Source organism: Herpailurus yagouaroundi, unplaced genomic scaffold, assembly GCF_014898765.1.
Source record: "Herpailurus yagouaroundi ecotype Mexico unplaced genomic scaffold, PumYag 140, whole genome shotgun sequence".
In the NCBI taxonomy this organism is placed as follows: Eukaryota; Metazoa; Chordata; class Mammalia; order Carnivora; family Felidae; genus Herpailurus; species Herpailurus yagouaroundi.
The window spans coordinates 42,983,462-43,001,735 of NW_024412395.1; the positions used below are offsets into that span (position 1 = coordinate 42,983,462).

General features: G+C 35.3%; 1 protein-coding gene and 1 pseudogene across 3 annotated transcripts in view; one reads left to right on the forward strand and one right to left on the reverse strand.

Moving 5' to 3' along the window:
* The window catches only part of TANK (TRAF family member associated NFKB activator), a 95,828-nt gene that overhangs the window by 70,587 nt on the left and 6,967 nt on the right, over positions 1-18,274 (forward strand). For all 3 annotated transcript variants that reach the window (XM_040475182.1, XM_040475180.1, XM_040475181.1), the window contains exons 5-6: positions 14,741-14,817; positions 15,258-15,373. In XM_040475182.1, coding sequence (XP_040331116.1) covers positions 14,741-14,817; positions 15,258-15,373 — 193 coding nt within the window. The remainder of the gene's footprint in view (positions 1-14,740; positions 14,818-15,257; positions 15,374-18,274) is intronic.
* Positions 4,364-4,651, reverse strand: LOC121030191 (60S ribosomal protein L37a-like; annotated as a pseudogene).

Below are 18,274 nucleotides of genomic sequence, written 5' to 3' on the forward strand. Positions count from 1 at the left end.
CTGGGTGCAGGATTACATACATACATACATAATACATACATAACTGAAAGGTAAAACTGATGATTTTGAAAGATCAATTTCATTTACTATAAGCTTTTTTTTTTAAGTTTATTTATTTATTTTGAGAGAGAGCACACACAAAGAGAGGAGGGACAGAGAGAGACAGGGAGACAGAGAATCCCAAGCAGGTCCCATGCTGTCAGCGCAGAGTCCAACACGGGGCTCGAATTCACAAACTGTGAGATCATGACCTGAGCCCAAATCAAGAGTCAGACACTTACCTGACTATAGTAGGTGCCCCTACTATAACCTTTTTCAAATGACATAATCATGGCTTCAGAAGACAGAATGCTCCCTACTATTTTGTTACCTTATTCTATAGATGGTCCTTGAGAGGCATTGGTGTGTTCCTCCAGTTGTTATGCATGACAGTTTCAACAGACAGTGTATGAACTTTAATGCTGCTTTACTTTCTGAACTTTTGTAACTTATAAAACTGGCCTCACAAGTCTAGGTCTTAGATGATATCCCCATCCTTGCAGTGTTCATTTGTCATATACTATGGATTTCAGATGCAGCTCCCACTTAGGGATCTGTATCTGAGTTTAGGCCCCCTATAGTTTCTCCCTTTTTTTTTTTTAATGTTTATTTATTTTGAGAGAGAGTGCACACACAAGCTTGCACAAGTGCGGGGGAGGGACAAAAGAGGGAGAGAATCCCAAGCAGGCTCCATGCTGTCAGCGCAGAGATGCAAGGCTTGATCTCACAAACCCGTGAGATCATGACCTGAGCTGAGATCAGGAGTCAGATGCTGAATCAACTGAACCACCCAGGTGCCCCAGCTTCTCCTTTTTTCTATTGCAGGTCTTTTCAACTAAGTTTGTTGGCCAACTTGCCATATATTGTCCAAGTACCTGGTTTTATAAGCATTATAAAAGCTTTATAATAGACTGTCATATTATGAATAATACCTTGCCACACGTTTCTGTCAATGCATATAGCAGTTTTTGTGAAAGTGTAGCTGATAAAGCCTCTCATCTATAATTTTGAATACTGCTCTAACAACAAAACCATAATATGAAACCAGTTAAGTTTTGCACGAAGAGCTCTTACAATAGAACTTGCATACTGTTTCCCCCTTCCTTTAGCAGTTTACTATCTTCAGCCATTAATAATTTGTGTTTTTTTAATCCAGAAGGTATATAGGAACCTTTTCAGCTTTTTCTTCTCTTATTTGCTCATGTGGATGTAGTTCTATTCAAATACCTTATTTTACCTTACAGATATTTGTTACATAAGCAGACAATACTATATTTAGAAATGTTTATTTTAGTCCATTAAAAACTGTAAAACCAATCTGTATAATGTACCAAACTGATTTAAAATATACATATTTATTGGAAAAAAATAGACTGTGATATACAGGTATATGATAAATATTTTTTCATCATTTGAATGAAAGTTAGAAATTAGACCATTAGTCAAGCTATGTAACCATCAAGTGATTTCTGTGGGAAAAGTCAAATTTGGTTACATTGTCTAAACACTACCTTTTCTAAGAGAGGAACTTGAAATAAATTCACTTAATGTTCATTACTCAACTTTGTTAAAAAAATGACTATATTTTAATGCTCAAGCTTCTCTTTTTATCATCTTTTATTAGATAAAAATAGGGATGTACCCTCTATACAATGGCACGTGCCAGCCTAAGCTGAGGCTTATGTAGTATTGGAGAAATGTATGTGAGCACCCTGTCTTCTCAGTCACAGCAAATGTCCTATTCCCTCTAAGTTGTTTCTAGAGACTGGATTGAATATACCTTCTTTCAAAGTATTACATTTCTGTATTACTCCTCTTTGGAGACCGGCTTTTGTTTATAGATTATCTGGTAGAATAATAATTAGAAGGCAGAAAAATCCTCTTGAGTCAGCTCATTCATCAAAAAAATCAGAGTTTTTTCCCAAAGTGTTATGATAAATGTATCACGGATTTTAAGAAACAAAAAAATATATATTAATATCCAAAACATTTCAATATTTTGAATATTTCAATATATTGAAACTTCTGTTGCAGTTTTGATTGTTTCCAAATCTGAGTTATTAATCCATCCTAACCCTTTCCTGTTCTGGGTCTCTTTTTTAATTCAATACATCATTTTAGAGTTTTTGTTTTTATAATACTGGAAATAATTTTTAAGGGGAGAAAAAAATGAGAAGTGGCATATCACTTCTTAAATTCTCTTCCCAGGCTTCTGAGCAGATTTGATTATTTCTGGTATGGTTTTTCTCCCCTTATTTCCCCCTATTAAGCTCTTCCTCGCATTTCCCATTTTTCTTTTTCTCTACTCTTCTCCAGAGGCCACAAACCAAGAGTTAGTATATTCTGTTCAGCCCTGATTTTTCTTGACCCAAGCATGAAAGTCTATTCTCTCAGCCTCAGTAGGTTAGGACTAGCCCCCCAAAACAATCTAGTTTCTCTCATATTATTATCTGTCATCCTAATTTCAAAATCTGTTTTGAAGACATTTGTTTTTCAACATTATAAAATGCTTCTGCATTGGACCTGGTGTGATTTGTTGTTTTTTTTATTGTTTTGGTTTTTTTGGTTGAATTATCTGAAGAAAATCTTGTTTCATATAGTAGTTCACGTAGTTAGGAAAGAGAATAATATTTTAATAACCTTTTTAGAAATTGTGTCTGTTCTCCTTTGATACTATACCAAAATTCAGTAAGTAGTAGTTTAAGTGTCAATTGCAATATAAAAGCTGAAACCAATGAACTTTTCTACTGCATTAAAAGCCAGAGGTCTATCTTGTCTATCTTTAGATCTATCTTTTACCTATATGATTTTGTAGCATTATAAATCGGTCATTTGAAAAATACTGGTTCACTGTGCTATTGCAGATCTTGCAAATGTTGACTTATGATATTTAAAAATCACATTTAACATCATCACTGATCTCATCATAAAAGTCTTTTTAAGTATTGGGCAATTGTCAAGCTTACTATAAGGGGTACACAGTTCCCAAGATTTTAATTTTCACTTTCTAAAATTTTTTTCATGGACAACAAATCTTGTCAGTTTTCTATAAAGTGAGAGGCTAACTTCATTTGCTTTTGAGAATGTCTGAATAACCATAGCATGCATGTCAGTCATTCTTTCAAGTGAAAATGGTGTTCCATTAAAAAAGTGACTAGTTCAGCTTGCAACTCTCAAACAGTTGAACCAGTGCTTTTCCCCAAGACAACCCTTGTAGTTTGGTATGAGATAGAAGTCCTTTGTGTGTATTTCCTATTTTGTCTCACACAGTATTTAAAAACTATTAACTTGGGATCAAAATTTAATAAAATTAATAATTTTTACTATCTCATCAAGGAGACATTTCAGGACCCCAAGGATTTTTTTTTTTTTTTTTTTTACTGAGTATGTGGCATTAAAGAGAACGGTAACTCCAGTTTTGTGTCATGGCCTTGATATGTTCAGGCACTAGCAGTTTTACTCACCATTGCTTTTGCATCATCAATATAAATATCAAAAGAGTAAAAAAAACAAATAACATCTAATAGTACGGTGATAATAGTTGACGCCATATATGTCAGGGTCAGGGATTTGATTTTACACTACCCACGAGCTAGTAAGTTAGCCAGTTACTGCTTCAGAGATGCTGTAATAAGACACAAGGCTCTTGAATCAGAAAAAAATCTTTGTTATACACAGCACATAAGCAGCAAGAGCATCATTATTTGTGTTGGTCCCTCCAGGGAAGAGGGAAGGGTAACGTGGTAAGACCCAGATGGATGCCTACGTATGTAATGGGTTGCATTAAAAGTGAGGAACACTGAGCTTGGGAGATGGGTCATTTTACAGCAAGCAGTAAGTAGCATGCTCATTGTCCAAGAGAGACATTAGCTTTCATGTTTGCCCTCTGCAAACACAGTCCTCAGAAATATCCCAGGTAAAGAACAATCAGAGCCTTATATTCTTGGCATACACAGCAAAAATGTAGGGACACTCAGGGCCCAGGCAGATTTCTTTCCCAAAGGTAGATCCCTTGAAAGAATCTCAGGACTTCCAGGGATCCTAGACCTTATTTTGAGAACCACTGTTTTACTAGATTATAATTTTCTGTTAGAAAAATATTGCCTTTTTCTCAGTAAGTTACTTACTTTTCCTTCTATTGAAAAAACGTCATACTTTAAGAATACTCTTACCATCCCCTCAGGAACCCTTATTTATGTATGGAAGTCATACTGCTTGTTCATCATTTTCACATTTATTAGATAACTAATTGTTTTACATCTTTATACTTTATTTTGTTGTTGTTGTTACATACATTACCCATTTATTATAGGCTAACAATGTTTCAAATGGTGGAGCTTCTACCGGTCTTCCAACTCCGTAGTCTTTTGATGGCTGACTTTCCTGTAATGGCAGAAGTGATGTTGGTCCAAACACCACCAGCTACTGTTTTTATGTAAGAACCACAGTGCCAGATCCCCACAGCTCATCTTTTCATCTTGGTTTTGCCACAGAAGGAGCACGTGTATTTGGCATGCTGGTTTATTTCAGTCTTCTTCACCATTTTCACAAGGGAGGCACCATAATGGGTCCCATATTTACCGGTGATTCCGACCTTGGTGTGTTTAGCCATGTCACTGCAAACTAGGTCTGAGCCCAGAGAGCTACATCTTTATACACTAAGTCATGATATCTGTAAACTGCTCCCAGTTACTTAGCTATACCTAATATATTAAGTCTGGAGCAAACTGAATTTTGACTCTCATCTGTTAAAAGATAGTGTGGTACCTGATACATTTCCTGAAGTGTTCCACAGAACCCCAGACCTGTAAAGTGCTGCATACTGTGTACTCTTTCTGATGAATTTTAAAGGCATAAGAATGTATTATAGGATCTGAAATCAGCAGTAAGAAAACCACTTCGCTTCATTTAACCGCAGAATCTCTAGCTAGCATTTTCCCCAATATTGTATTTTAACAACTTCTTACCAGATTTGTAGTCCCCTTTAAGATATTTCTAGAATTTGGTGGGGGAGAGGCAGGGAAGGCTCACCCAATTTTTCATTTGTACCTAATATGTTATACTCTCTGAACTCTGCTGCTTACTTGCTATGTTATGAAACCTGATGTTTTCTCTGAAAAATTTTTCTATCAAAGATGGGTGTCTTTTATTTTCTCTCTCCCATTTTGTCAGCAGTGGTGTGATTTTTGTATTCCAACTCAGTTTTCCTCTGAGTAATTCCATAACGGCCATATTGGATGGGTTTACTCAGTACTTCTATCCCTAATTGCTCTTCACTATTTAACATTAAGGACAGTGTGTTTCCCTATACGTTGCATCCACATAATGTTGCTCACTGACTTGTCCATATTCCCCAGAAGTGTCATTTGAAATTAATTTATGCTGGATGGCCAAATAGCCATGATAACTCTTGCTTTCCTTCTTGCTGTAGCTGTTTAAACATTCTCTCCTCTCTTTTTCCATGCTGCAGCCTTGGAGTCCCAAGTCCTACCCCTAGCTCTTGCTTCGCCTCTTGTCCTAAGGACAAAGTGGTAATAACTTTTTTTCTAAAGCTGAATCTAAAACTCTCTCCTTCCTACTTTTTTGATAAATGTCTATTCTTTTTTGACATAAGAAAGATAATAGATCTTGGCATTTTATTGCTCTGTCAGACCTACAGTTTTGTTTTGGATTTTGCTATGTCAGGAAAGCCTTACCTCACTTTCTTTAAGATTTTATCTTGCCCTAAGATTTTTGATGCTAAGGAGAACAGCCTTATATTAAAAAAACCGGGGGGGGGGGAATGAAGATTAGAAATAGGAACTATATTTGAGGAAAAGGTAATTAGGTTAGGTTTTAAAACTCGGTCTACAGTAGATAACAGAACAAGTGAAAATCCATTGGCTCAAAAGAGATGAGAGTGGTTATCGAGAGAGGATAGGCCTGAAAAATACAGACTGTAGGAAATGAATACTCAATAGAATTGACATGAGAATGAATGATAAGAAAAGTATATAATGAGAGAAGAACAGTGTACCCATGTCTGAACCTTAGAGAATGTCCACATTTATGGCCTAGGAAGAGAAGCCAATGAAAATATCAAACTTTAAGTAGAAACCCTAAATAGCATGTTACACTGGTAGCCAAAAAATGTTTCAAGGAGGAGGATATGGTCAGTAGTGTGAAATACTGTCAAATGAGCAGTGAACAAAATGAGAGTTTTAAGAGAAGCCTTTGGATTAGTGATGAAGACATCTCTGGAAAACCATGGTAAATCTCAGAAGAATGAAGGGATTAAAAAAAAAACAAACCCTGAGTTTGCTAGTTGGAGCTTCTGTTACAGAAGAATGAGTACTTAACCATCCCTCTACAAATAACAGTATTAACTCTAGCAACATATACAAGAACAACTCCCTGAGAAACTGGACACTGAACTTTGCATATTTTAGAGAGGAGTCAAAATGTGGAGCAAGTAATCAGTTCAGAGTAAATTCCCAGTTTTCTATAGTTTTGTCCTGAGAATGGCCATAGTTGCAGTGGCTGAAATTCCAATAGAAAGCCCACCATCCTTCAGGCTGGAAGAATCAGGAAAGAGAATGAGTTCAGAAGAAGCATAGCCACCAGGGAGAGGGAAGGACCCCCAAAGAGGAGAGAGCCAGAGAAGGAAGGAGAACGATAAGCTCTGTGTTTAGATTCAGCTCAAGTTTCTGGCTGTTCCCAGAGCCCATGGATGTGCTGAGCAAATAAAGCAGTTTGCAGCTAAAGCTTAAAAAGGACTGATCTGAAATCTGAACTACCCTTCTTGAAAGGAGTGACAGTTTGGAATCTAAGCCTAACCAAGTGCCTGCAAAAACAAAATCATCACCACTTTTGGCACCATGTAGCATAATGTCTCCACAACGTATTCAGTGTTCAGGGTACAGTCCAAAATTACTCAACATGTGGAGAGTCAGTAAAACGTGACCCACTTTCAAGGGAACACACCAACTCTGAGTAGATCTAGATAGTGAAATTATCAGGCAAGGGTTTTAAATCAGCTACTAAAACTATGCCTAGTCCTCTACTGGGAGATGAGAAGTCAGGAAGAGAGTTCAGGTTTTGAGAGGATAGAATTAACAAGAAGATACCTCATTGTCATTCTTTGTCAAATGGCTAACTTCTAATAGTAAGTTTGAGAAATATTTGAACTGTGAAGTTTTGGTTAAGAAAAACTATTGCCAGGGGCGCCTGGGTGGCGCAGTCGGTCAAGCGTCCGACTTCAGCCAGGTCACGATCTCGCGGTCCGGGAGTTCGAACCCCGCGTCAGGCTCTGGGCTGATGGCTCAGAGCCTGGAGCCTGTTTCCGATTCTGTGACTCCCTCTCTCTCTGCCCCTCCCCCGTTCATGCTCTGTCTCTCTCTGTCCCAAAAAATAAATAAACGTTGAAAAAAAAAAAAAAAAACTATTGCCAGATTACTTCTGTCAGCAAGTGAACTGGTTTGACAGAACTTGGGTAAATCTATCTGGGTTATTTTTAAATGTAAATTTCTACTTGGACATTCTTGAGCGCGCACACACACACACACACACACACACACACACAAAGCCATACCAAAGGTTTTTTTCCCAGGCAAAATTTAAACATCAAAACTTGGCTTATCACTAGTCAGTGAAAAATGTATTTGTTGTATGACAAGTTTTAGAAGCTTAAAATTAGTTTGCATTGGTACAGTGTGTAAATGTCACCATTCTATATCTACCTCACCATGCTAGATACCCACTACTGAACTTCTCTGGCAGCCAAGCCCTCTCTCAGCTGGAGAAGTTAAGATCATACAGCGATAAGGGTTCCAACTGCAGCTACCCCACGTACCGAACTGTAGGCAAATCATTTACCTCTCCAAAGCCTTATTTGCTACAGCAAACTTTAAAATTAAAGTACCTAATTTACAAGATTATGTGGATTAAGTTAAATAATTAATATATACAAGTTGCTTAAGTAACAGCTACTTTCATGAAGGTATTTTCTGTTTACCATGACAATGCTGTAACATTAAATTTGTGGCTAATGAAGAGGGTTTTCCCACATCAGTTTGTTTTAAATGTAGTGTTTGGAGAAGGGGTGAGGGGAATGGGTTATCTTATTTTTTTTTTAAGTGGTCGTTTAAGGTATTCATTTTCTATTTTTCATAAAAAGGCATCCCCACAATTCAATATTTCTTCCTATTAAGAAAATAAATTCAGGGGTGCCTGGGTGACTCAGTTAGTTAAACATCTGACTCTTGATTTCAGCTCAGGTCGAGATCTCACAGTTCGTGGGATCGAGCCCTGCGTCGGGCTCTCCAAGAAATTCAGAAAGATGTGTGCAGAAGGAACCTAATACACAGTGAAGACTCCAAAGGCAGATGATAGGAAAGTATTAATCTCACTCTGCTTCAAATTAACATAATAGAATTGAAACCATAGTCGTTGTGTTACTACTAGTAAAGGATTTTAACTTTTTTAAAAGAATACTGTAGAATTGATAGTGATTTGGGGATATTTATATTAAACCAGAATCCTGTAAAGATCTTGGAAGTAATTGGGGTATTTAACTTCATGCTTATATTGTTTATTTTCTTGCTGCTTCCTTCAGAACTCTGGAATGGATCCCATTTTGCCTTGAAATTGTTCCTGCACTGGCAGTGGGTTTACCTGGCATACTCTGCCATGCCAAGCAGATGAGACTCATAGGATTTGTGTTCCTCTTGCTTTGCTAGATTTTCAATAATATTAATGAGGGTGAGAGAACCATAGATTTCACACGGCCGCAAATTCTCATAAATACAATTTTCTTGTATTTTTTGTTTACCTTTTACTATGCTTTTGTACTCTCATCAGATCTCTTTTTTTGTAATTTTTTGTTCGCGTTTCCACCTTAATCTCTTTTGTCATAGCCCTATTCTCACTTTCTCCCTATTTAGATCATATTCAGTGCTTGACTTTACCATATCTTTGTCTAAATATATCTAAAACTGGTAAGAAAATACTCAACCTTAGTTTCTCCTTTCATTTCATTCTTACTTTCAGTAACCTAAGTGATAAGTAAATTATTTTCAGTTTCTTTTTACGCTGCTCATTTATTTCTCCTTTTTCTGTAGAAAACTTTATCAAGCTAGTATTTATAACTATTCCACAATTTATATTTCCTTTACTAATCCATCCTATCTCACCTTGGCTCATTTCTTGAATTATATTGTTCCAAGTAAGAGCGTAGTTCTCTTTTCTGTTTTAAAAGCATAATTCTATTGGGGCACCTGGGTGGCTCAGTAGGTTAAGCGTCCGACTTCAGCTCAGGTCATGATCTCACAGTTCGTGATTTCGAGCCCGGCGTGGGGCTCTGTGCTGAGAGCTTGGAGCCTGCTTTAAATTTTGTGTCTCCCTCTCTTTGCCACCCCCCTGCTCACACTCTGTCTCTCCCTCTCAAAAAAAAAAAAAAAAAGTGTGTGTGTATGTATATATATCTATAACATTTTTAAGTTAAAAAAATAAAGTAAAATAAAAGAATAATTCTATTAAGCCTCATCCAGAAACAAAATCCAATAGTGGCTACATACAGTTGCTTGAGCCACCTAAAAATAAATATTCCTTCTGCATCTTAACTAAATTTTAGAGGACATCTTTGATAGGAACACTGGAATAGAATGATAGTCATTGCTGTAGTTCAAATATGTATCATTGCAAACTTACCACCTTTATTCAATATTAGCCTTTTAAAGTTTAAATTTCGTATGAGAAAGTATACATTGTATTAATGAATTTAGTATTATCTTTAAAAGTTGCATAACAATTTAATTCTGCTGACTTCAGTTGCTTAAAATTTTTAAGAAAAAAAATGATTTTGAGTCTAAATTTTATTGCATTTTCCCCCCAGCTTTATAGAGGTATAATTGACAAATAAAAGTTGCATAGGGGCGCCTGGGTGGCTCAGTCAGTTAAGCATGCAATTTCAGTTCAGGTCATGATCTCACGGTTCATGGGTCCGAGCCCACATCGGACTCTGTGCTGACAGCTTGGAGCCTAGAGCCTGGTTCAGATTCTGTGTCTACCTCTCTCTCTGCCCCTCCCTCGCTCACACTCTATCTCTCTCTCTCTCTCTCTCTCAAAAATAAGTAAACATTTAAAAAATTTTCATTGTATATGTTTTTAGTATATATGGTGCTTTGATACATATATACATTATGAAATGATTACCATAGTCAAGCCAACATATCCATCATTTTACGTGGTTATCTTTTTTTCCATTGTGATGAATACATATAAGATTTATTTTATTAGCAAGTTTCAAGTGTACAATGTAATAGTATTAACTATAATCATCATGCTATATATTAGATCTTCAGAACTTATCCTGCATAACTGAAACTTTCTACTCTTTGACCAACATCCCCCCCATTTCCCCCACCCCGAAACCCTGGCAACCACCATTCTACTCCCCACTTCCATGATTTTGGCTTCTTTAGATTCCATATATAAGTGAGATCATGCAAATTTGTCTTTCTGTGCCTGCCTTATGTCATGCAGCGTGATGTCCTCCAGATTCATCCATGTTTTCTCAAATGACCTGATTTCCTTCCTTTTTTAAGGTTGATCTATTTATTATGTATGTGTGTGGATATAGATATAGATATATATAGATATATAGTTAGGGACACTGACTCCCCACATAGTTGAAAATCCACATCTAACTTTTGGCTTCCCCAAATCATAGCTACTAATAGCCTACTATTGACCAGAAGCCTTACTGTTATCAGTTGACTAACACATATTTTGCATATGTATTATATATTGTATTCTTATAATAAGCTAGACAAAAGAAAATATTAAGAAAATCGTAAGGAAAATACATTTACAGTACTGCCCTGTATTTGTTGAAAAAATCTGCATAGAAGTGGGCCTGCACAGTTCAAACTGATATGGTTCAAGACTCAACTGTACTATATATATATATGTATGTATACACACACACACACACACACACACACACACTACATTTTCTTTAGCATTCATCCATTTACAGACACTTAAGTTAAATCCATATTTTGGTTATTGTGAGTCATTTCTTTATTTTTCAAATCAGTTTATAAAAGGAATAAAATACTTTCACTTTTGTGCTAAATATTTTATAAAGGCAAGAATTAGGGAAAGCGTACATTTCTTTCTTTAAGATGCTGATATCTGCCAGATCCCAGACCAACACAAAAATGTTTTCCATTATCTGTGCATTAAGAATAAACCTGGTTTTCGACTAACAAAAATATTAGCCACTTTTTCTTTTTCCTTCTTAAGTATCATTGCATATTCAGCTGGCCCTGGAGCATATATTTTTAATATGATACCCATCTATGAGAAACTTAAATTGATTTACACTAAAACAAAATTCTCCCAATTCACATAAGAGGCAATTTAAGGAATCATTTCACAACATCTTTCAACTGTTTCAAATGGGTTTATCGTAATGATTTAGTTGAATGACTTCTCCAGCGCCATAGTGGAAGTGTAAATGAAAAGTACGACGTGTAAAGCTCTTATTTCAGTATTCATTCCACAACTTCGGCATTTCCAAACTAGTACTTGGAACAGTTTATAATGTTAAGTATTTTAAGTTTTAGTACCTCAAAATAAACTCATTTGTTGAATGATTTAACGTTTAAAATCTCCTAAAATATAATGTTCAAAGTTCCCTTGCTTTCTTATTTGAAGTCGCAGTAACTTCAGCTTCCTGCAGTGCAGGGTCCGCCTGGATAATATTTGAGAATAGAACGAAAACTACAAGTTACCTCCTTTAATGTTTATTTACTCTCTGGGATGTTCAACAAACTGCATAGTCTTTATTAAGTAAATTAACTTGGCATTGAAAAGCAAGTCTTGAGTTTCTGGGAGAAATGTTGGAGCTGCCATTGACTACACTAATTCTACATCCTTTGAGGTATAAATGATTGTTTTCAGAAAGTTGTGTCAGATAGCTACAATGGAAAATAGCATTGACATGCTACACCCATTCTAGATAAAACCCTGCTTCACAGTGTCGGAGAACTGTTTGCCAATTTTGTTGTTTGTTTGCAGAGCTAACATGTTAAAAGGCCCCTTTAAAAATTTTTTCTTAGGATGCTGGAAACCTAAAATTTTCATTTGAACTATATCAAGAGATGTATTTGGTGTGAATGATAGAAGATGCAGTGTATTGTGTAGTACAATCGTAGTATTTTTCTTCAATAATAGTAACAAAGATAACAGTAAGCAGGGCTGTATTCCTAATCCCAAAGAAGCTGAAGACCTTAAATTTACATACTTTGTGGAAATTTCTTAATAAGAGAGTCCTCCCTTTACCCCCTACCAATACACCTGAGGAGTCTTTTCTGGATAAATTAATTCACCCACACCAGTTATCAAATCTAAACGACAAACAAGTAGGTTGTCACAGGTTATTTACCAAACCATACACAAGTTTATCATTCTTTTCCTGTCTTTTCCTTCACCTTCTTCTCATCGCCACCCCCACCCCCTCAATTTTTAAGGTTTCTTTTTAACATAAGAAGCAATCATTCCAAGTACTGATTCCAAAATCAGTACTTTGGAACTGGAATAGTCTTCGCTACTTTATGTAAATATCTTCATTTTTAGGTTTAAAATTAGAGTACAGTTAATCCTTGAACAACACAAGTTTGAACTGATTGGGTCCACTTATATGTGGATTTTTCCCCATAAACACACTACACTACTGTAAATGTAATTTTCTCTTCTTCGTGATTCTTGTAATAACATTTTCTTATCTCTAGCCAACTTTATTGTAAGAATACAGTATGTAATATATATAATATACAAAATATGTGTTAACTATTTATGTTATTGTAAGGCTTCTGGTCAATAGTAGGCTATTAGTAATTAAGTTTTGGGGGAGTCAGAAGTTATACATGGGTTTTATACATGGGGGTTGGCACTTCTAACCCCATAGTTCAAGGGTCAACTGTGCTTCTTTTTGGTTCTTTCTGGCTTGTGATAAAATAATTTTGTTTCATATTCAGGATTTCTAGTAGTAAATTTTAAAAGAAGATTAGTCATTTTATTTAATCACATGTTATGATTTGTTTAACATTAAATTGCCAAGTGTTTCTATTCTCTTAATATTACCTCTTCTCTGATTTTGTTGATACAGATTTAATATAATATCTTTATTTTATTTTATTTTTTTAAGTAAACTCTACACCCAACATGGGGCTTGAACTCATGATCCCCACGATCAAGAGTCTACATGCTCTACTGACTGAGCCAGCCAGGCACCCCTTAATATAGTATCTTTTCAAAGTTTGCTTTCCTACTTATAGCATCCTGAATGATTGGCTATCTTTAAAATGTCGCCTCTCTTCCTAGTACACACTAAAATCCACTGAGTGTTTTTTAATTGCACATAACACTAAAGAAAAACCTTGTCTACTGCTTTTAAAAACAAACTGTGAATGTGAAAATGTCTTCTGATGTGACTGCTTTGTAAGCTCAGTAAAACACTTTTCATCCAGAAGAAGACCTGGCCTAAGTGTTTGCCAGACAAAAAGTATGCAGCAGCAAATGATCTTTTTGTTACCTCAGTCTGACAACATAATATATAAAATCACAAATTGTTTGGGTTGCTGAGATTTCATTTTACTAATTAAAGGAATACTCTATTTTAGAAATGTTAAGCCAACACTGGTATTTAGAAAAAGCTGGAGAAGTAGAGCAATAAACTGAAATAAATTGGAGAAGATACTAATTTAAAAAAACAAACTGGAATCAAGTCTTTTTCTTAAAGAACAAATGAGACTCCTAAGAAACTGAAGGAACTTTTCGAAAAGCAAGATTAAAAGAGTTATACTCAGATGACAAGAAACAATGAAGTAAAATCATCCACTTTAATAATGGCTACAATGACCTTAAATCTTAAAAAGTCACTAAATATAAATGACCACTGGTTTCATTTGAACTTAAACAAGACCTATGCAGGTTTGGTAGAATTATAATTTATGATTGTATAATATTAAGACTTCTTCAAATCTTTGTATTTGTCACTTTGTGACTTGAGAACATACACAGAGTTTTCTAAGTATGATTAAAGATTTTTTAAAAATCTAAACCATACAGTGGATGTATTACATGTTTTTTAATGTTGACTTTTAAATGTCAGAATGGATGTAATACCAGAATAAGCCACAGGGTGGGAGTGAAAGGCAAGAACTTAGCTTCAGAAAGTAGCTTAAATACATCATTGCACTATCTGTAAAATGCTTGTTAAATGCTAAGGTGCTGTAGCCTGGTTTTCTTTCTTCCTCTCTAGATAGCTGCATTCCTCAGCAAAGAATCTATAACAAAATACAAAGACATTAATTTAAACCTATAGACCAATAATGGAAAAGAAGTAAATACACACACATACACAGATTTTTTTTTCCTGGTTTCTGGTCATATCAGGTGCTTCTTAAATTGTCAGTACTGGAAATAGTAATTACAGAAGTTGCCTGAAATACTTCTTGTCTCCATCCTATTTTTCTGCCTCAGTTTTCCTTTTTCCCTGATGATTCTTATTTAAAGAAAAGAAAGATATGTATCTGTAAGCTACCTACATATATGTTTCAATGACGGAGGTGAATTTTCCATTGTATTTTCTGTTAACCTATTCTCATTTGAGTTTAGAAGCAATTTAAATTGGTGATTATTTTGTATCTTTAAGGTAAGAAGACAAGAGGTTTCTTCTCCTAGAAAAGAAACTTCACCAAGGAGTCTTGGCATTCCTTTATTCCATGAAAGGTATTAATATTTCAATAGACCAAGTGTTATGGCCATATTATGTTATATGGACAGATCTTAACGTAAACATTATCGAAATGAGGAACATTTCATTTTCTTCTATTTAAGATGTTTACTGAGAACAAAAATCCATGTATTAAAATTTCTAATGTGAGAATGAGACAGCCAGCAAAAGTGTGATTTATAAATAAGTAGATATGCTAGTCTGTGCTACATCTATGTATTAGAACTTTTAACTTACTGCTTACTTTGTGCCTTTGTGCCTGGCTCTCCAAACATTAGAGTAGTTCTCTGGGACATTTTCTAGGATTTTAAAATAATTTTTTAACTTTAACCTTTCAGTAATTATTTTGTGGTACATAAAATGGTGCTATGTAAATTTAATGACAATAGAAAATATTTAAACATAAAGCTTCATATTTTAAAATATTCATTTCTAGGGCTTATATAGAGAAGACTTTCCAGGATCTAAAAGAAGAATTTCACAGAATATGCATGCTAGCAAAAGCACAAAAAGACCACTTAAGCAAACTTAATGTACCAGCCACTGCAACTGGTAAGGTTTGATTTAACACACAGTACTATTAACTTGATTGATTTAAATGTATTTCTTTTTGATCGTAAAAATATTTCTAAATGCTTGTTAAGTGCTAAGGATCTGCAATTTGCGCCTCCTACCACTTATAATAGGTAAGTGCTGTTAAAGTTCTGTACTGTATTACATTATCTAATGATTGGCTTTTTTCTCTCTTTATTGTGTGTGGGGCTATGTAGAGTGACTTGAGTGATGTAATTACTAATCATCTTAATGAGAAGTCCCACCTTGCAAAGGGTACAAAATAAATATGGGAAATATGTCTCAAAGTTTTCAGTTGCTATTTGGGGGGGTTAATTAAACATTAACTCATGTATTAGTAAGCAGCCTTGAAGCTGCACTACCATATATATATAAGCTAAGTAAAATTAGAACATCAGGTTTGTTTTTAACTTCTGCTTGAAAGTTCGTTGGACACTATGGATTTTTATAATTTGGTTCAAGAAATAAACATTTCACATTTCATGAGGCTAGCCTGTTGGAGATACAAAGTACAAATTTAGTATAAAATATAACTTAAAAGGAACATCTGTTTTTACACATGTGTTGCCGTGTGTTTTTTAAAGCCTATACCCTTTCCTAAAACCCCAGACCAGGGTTTGCTTCAGCCGTGCCATATGAATAGCAAAACACCAGAGATTGAATCTGGCTACCAAGCACTTCCATAACAAAAGGAAGGTAAACTGATCATTTAAAATGATAAATTCTCCTTTACCCTTGTGATTTGAGATATTCTGCATATGGTTCCCTAGAGATGTGATTTACAGTTTTCACTCTGAAAGATGTTGCGGCAGTGCTAATGCCCCTTTAATTAAAGATCACTTTCCATCTCTTCCATCTCTTATATCTAGACTATTTAAAAATCATTTTATAGTGTAAATTCACTTTTTGCATACTACTCCTGTTTTATCTTCAGAAAAGGTACACAATATGGTGGGGAAACAAAACAGTCTTTGTAGACAGACATAATTTATTTCTTCACCTTTTCCCCCTCCAGCTACCCAGAAAGAATGCTGATTCTTTCACCTGAATTTTTGTCTTTTTCATGAGAAATTGATCTTTTGTGTAGGCTAAAGACACTAAGTACCTCTGGAGTAAAAGAATTATTTTTATTTAAAATCTACTAGCTAAAAAGATGTAGTACATAGAACTCATAAACATGATTTTTTTTAACATCAGCATCTTATCAAAACATTGTAATGGTGATATATTCATCGTTATACAGAGAACCTACCCCATTATCAGTGGCTTAATACTTTGACCGTTTTTAAATTGTGCAGGTCTAAATCTGAGTATGTATCTGTCAACTAGGACACTGAGTGTTTAGCTTCATTTTCTTCCCCACTAAAACCGCTTCCTAATGTTATTCTTATGTTTTATAGTAAATGTGTCACAAATAATAAGTACAGCATATTCTTGAAATGTTTTAGATCTGTTGTGCCATAGACTGCAGTGAAGTTTTGCTGGGTCTAGACAAAACTCAAAATATTAAATATTATTCTGGTAGTAGTAGATCAAAAAGGGAAAGAAAGAAAAATGTTTTGGGAAAAGATGCCTATTCAGGCCTTTTAAGGATGAACATTACATTGAATAAAAATATAAGGAAAATATTTTAAATGTGGTTTGCATAATACATCTGGAAAGAACGTATTTAGCAGTATTGTCCCCATGTTATTTTTTTTGTTAAAATTTGACTTTTACCTTTAGATAAACATATAATTCATGAAAAATTGCTGAGTTAGTAGAATTGTACATTTCCTTTTTCTTTTTTCTTCTCATCCACTTATGGCAGTAGCCTTGAGAAGGGATAAAGATAAAATGTATGTTTAAGCAAATGTGGCTTCATAAAAAGTGCTATTTGGTCCATAAAGGAGAGTCCTATTTCAGGGAAGATGAAGAGAGTAGAATATAGGATCGCAACTTACAAACAACCATCAGATCTTTTTCTTTTGTCAATATACGAGGTAATTAGACTAAGAAGTAATCTAAATGGACAGCCTGTACTTAAAATTTAGAAACCTAAAAATGTTTCTCATTGTGTTTTTTGTGTCCTTGCGAAAAGAAGTGTTCTGAAAATAAACAAAATAGAAAGGCAATTTGCTCCACCTGATCATGTTTCTCAGTATAGTGTCAGGATCACAAGTGGTTTTATGCACCTCATTTAAATTTTTTTTTTTAATGTTTGTTTATTTGTGGGAGACAGACAGGGTTGGGGGAGGGGCAGAGAGACAGGGAGACACAGAATCTGAAGCAGGCTCCAGGCTCTGAGCTGTCCGCACAGAGCCTGATGCAGGGCTCAAACCCACGAAGCACAGGATCATGACCTGGGCTGAAGTTGGACGCTCAATTGATTGAGTCACCCAGGCACCCCAAATCTTTTTTTTTATACTAACTCATCGCTTGAACAGATTAATTCCAAAAATTATTTTAATGTGGCTGAGGTATGCCTGCTAGCTATAAAAAAGAAAATATCTGCTTTATTATAGGTGTTTTGAGTTTCCCAGGTTTTGTTCACAAGGGAGATAGGTCATCTATTGGAAAAGAAAATCATTTCGGGGACTCTGTGTGTGTGTGTGTGTGTGTGTGTGTGTGCGCGCGCGTGTGTGTGTACATGTGTGTACATACATATACACACACATACAGTATGTTTGTCTTCTGTGTCTTCTACGTGTATGTGTGTATATGTACAGCATACAGTATGTTTGATTTAACATAATGGTTCAGAGCACAGGATCTAGATTAGGTTGCCTGGGTTCCAATGCCAGATGTACCACTCATTCATTAGCTGTGTAGCCTTGGAAGTAACTGCTCCATGTCTCAGTTTCTTCGCATGTAAAGTGGGGATAATCTAATGCCTACCAC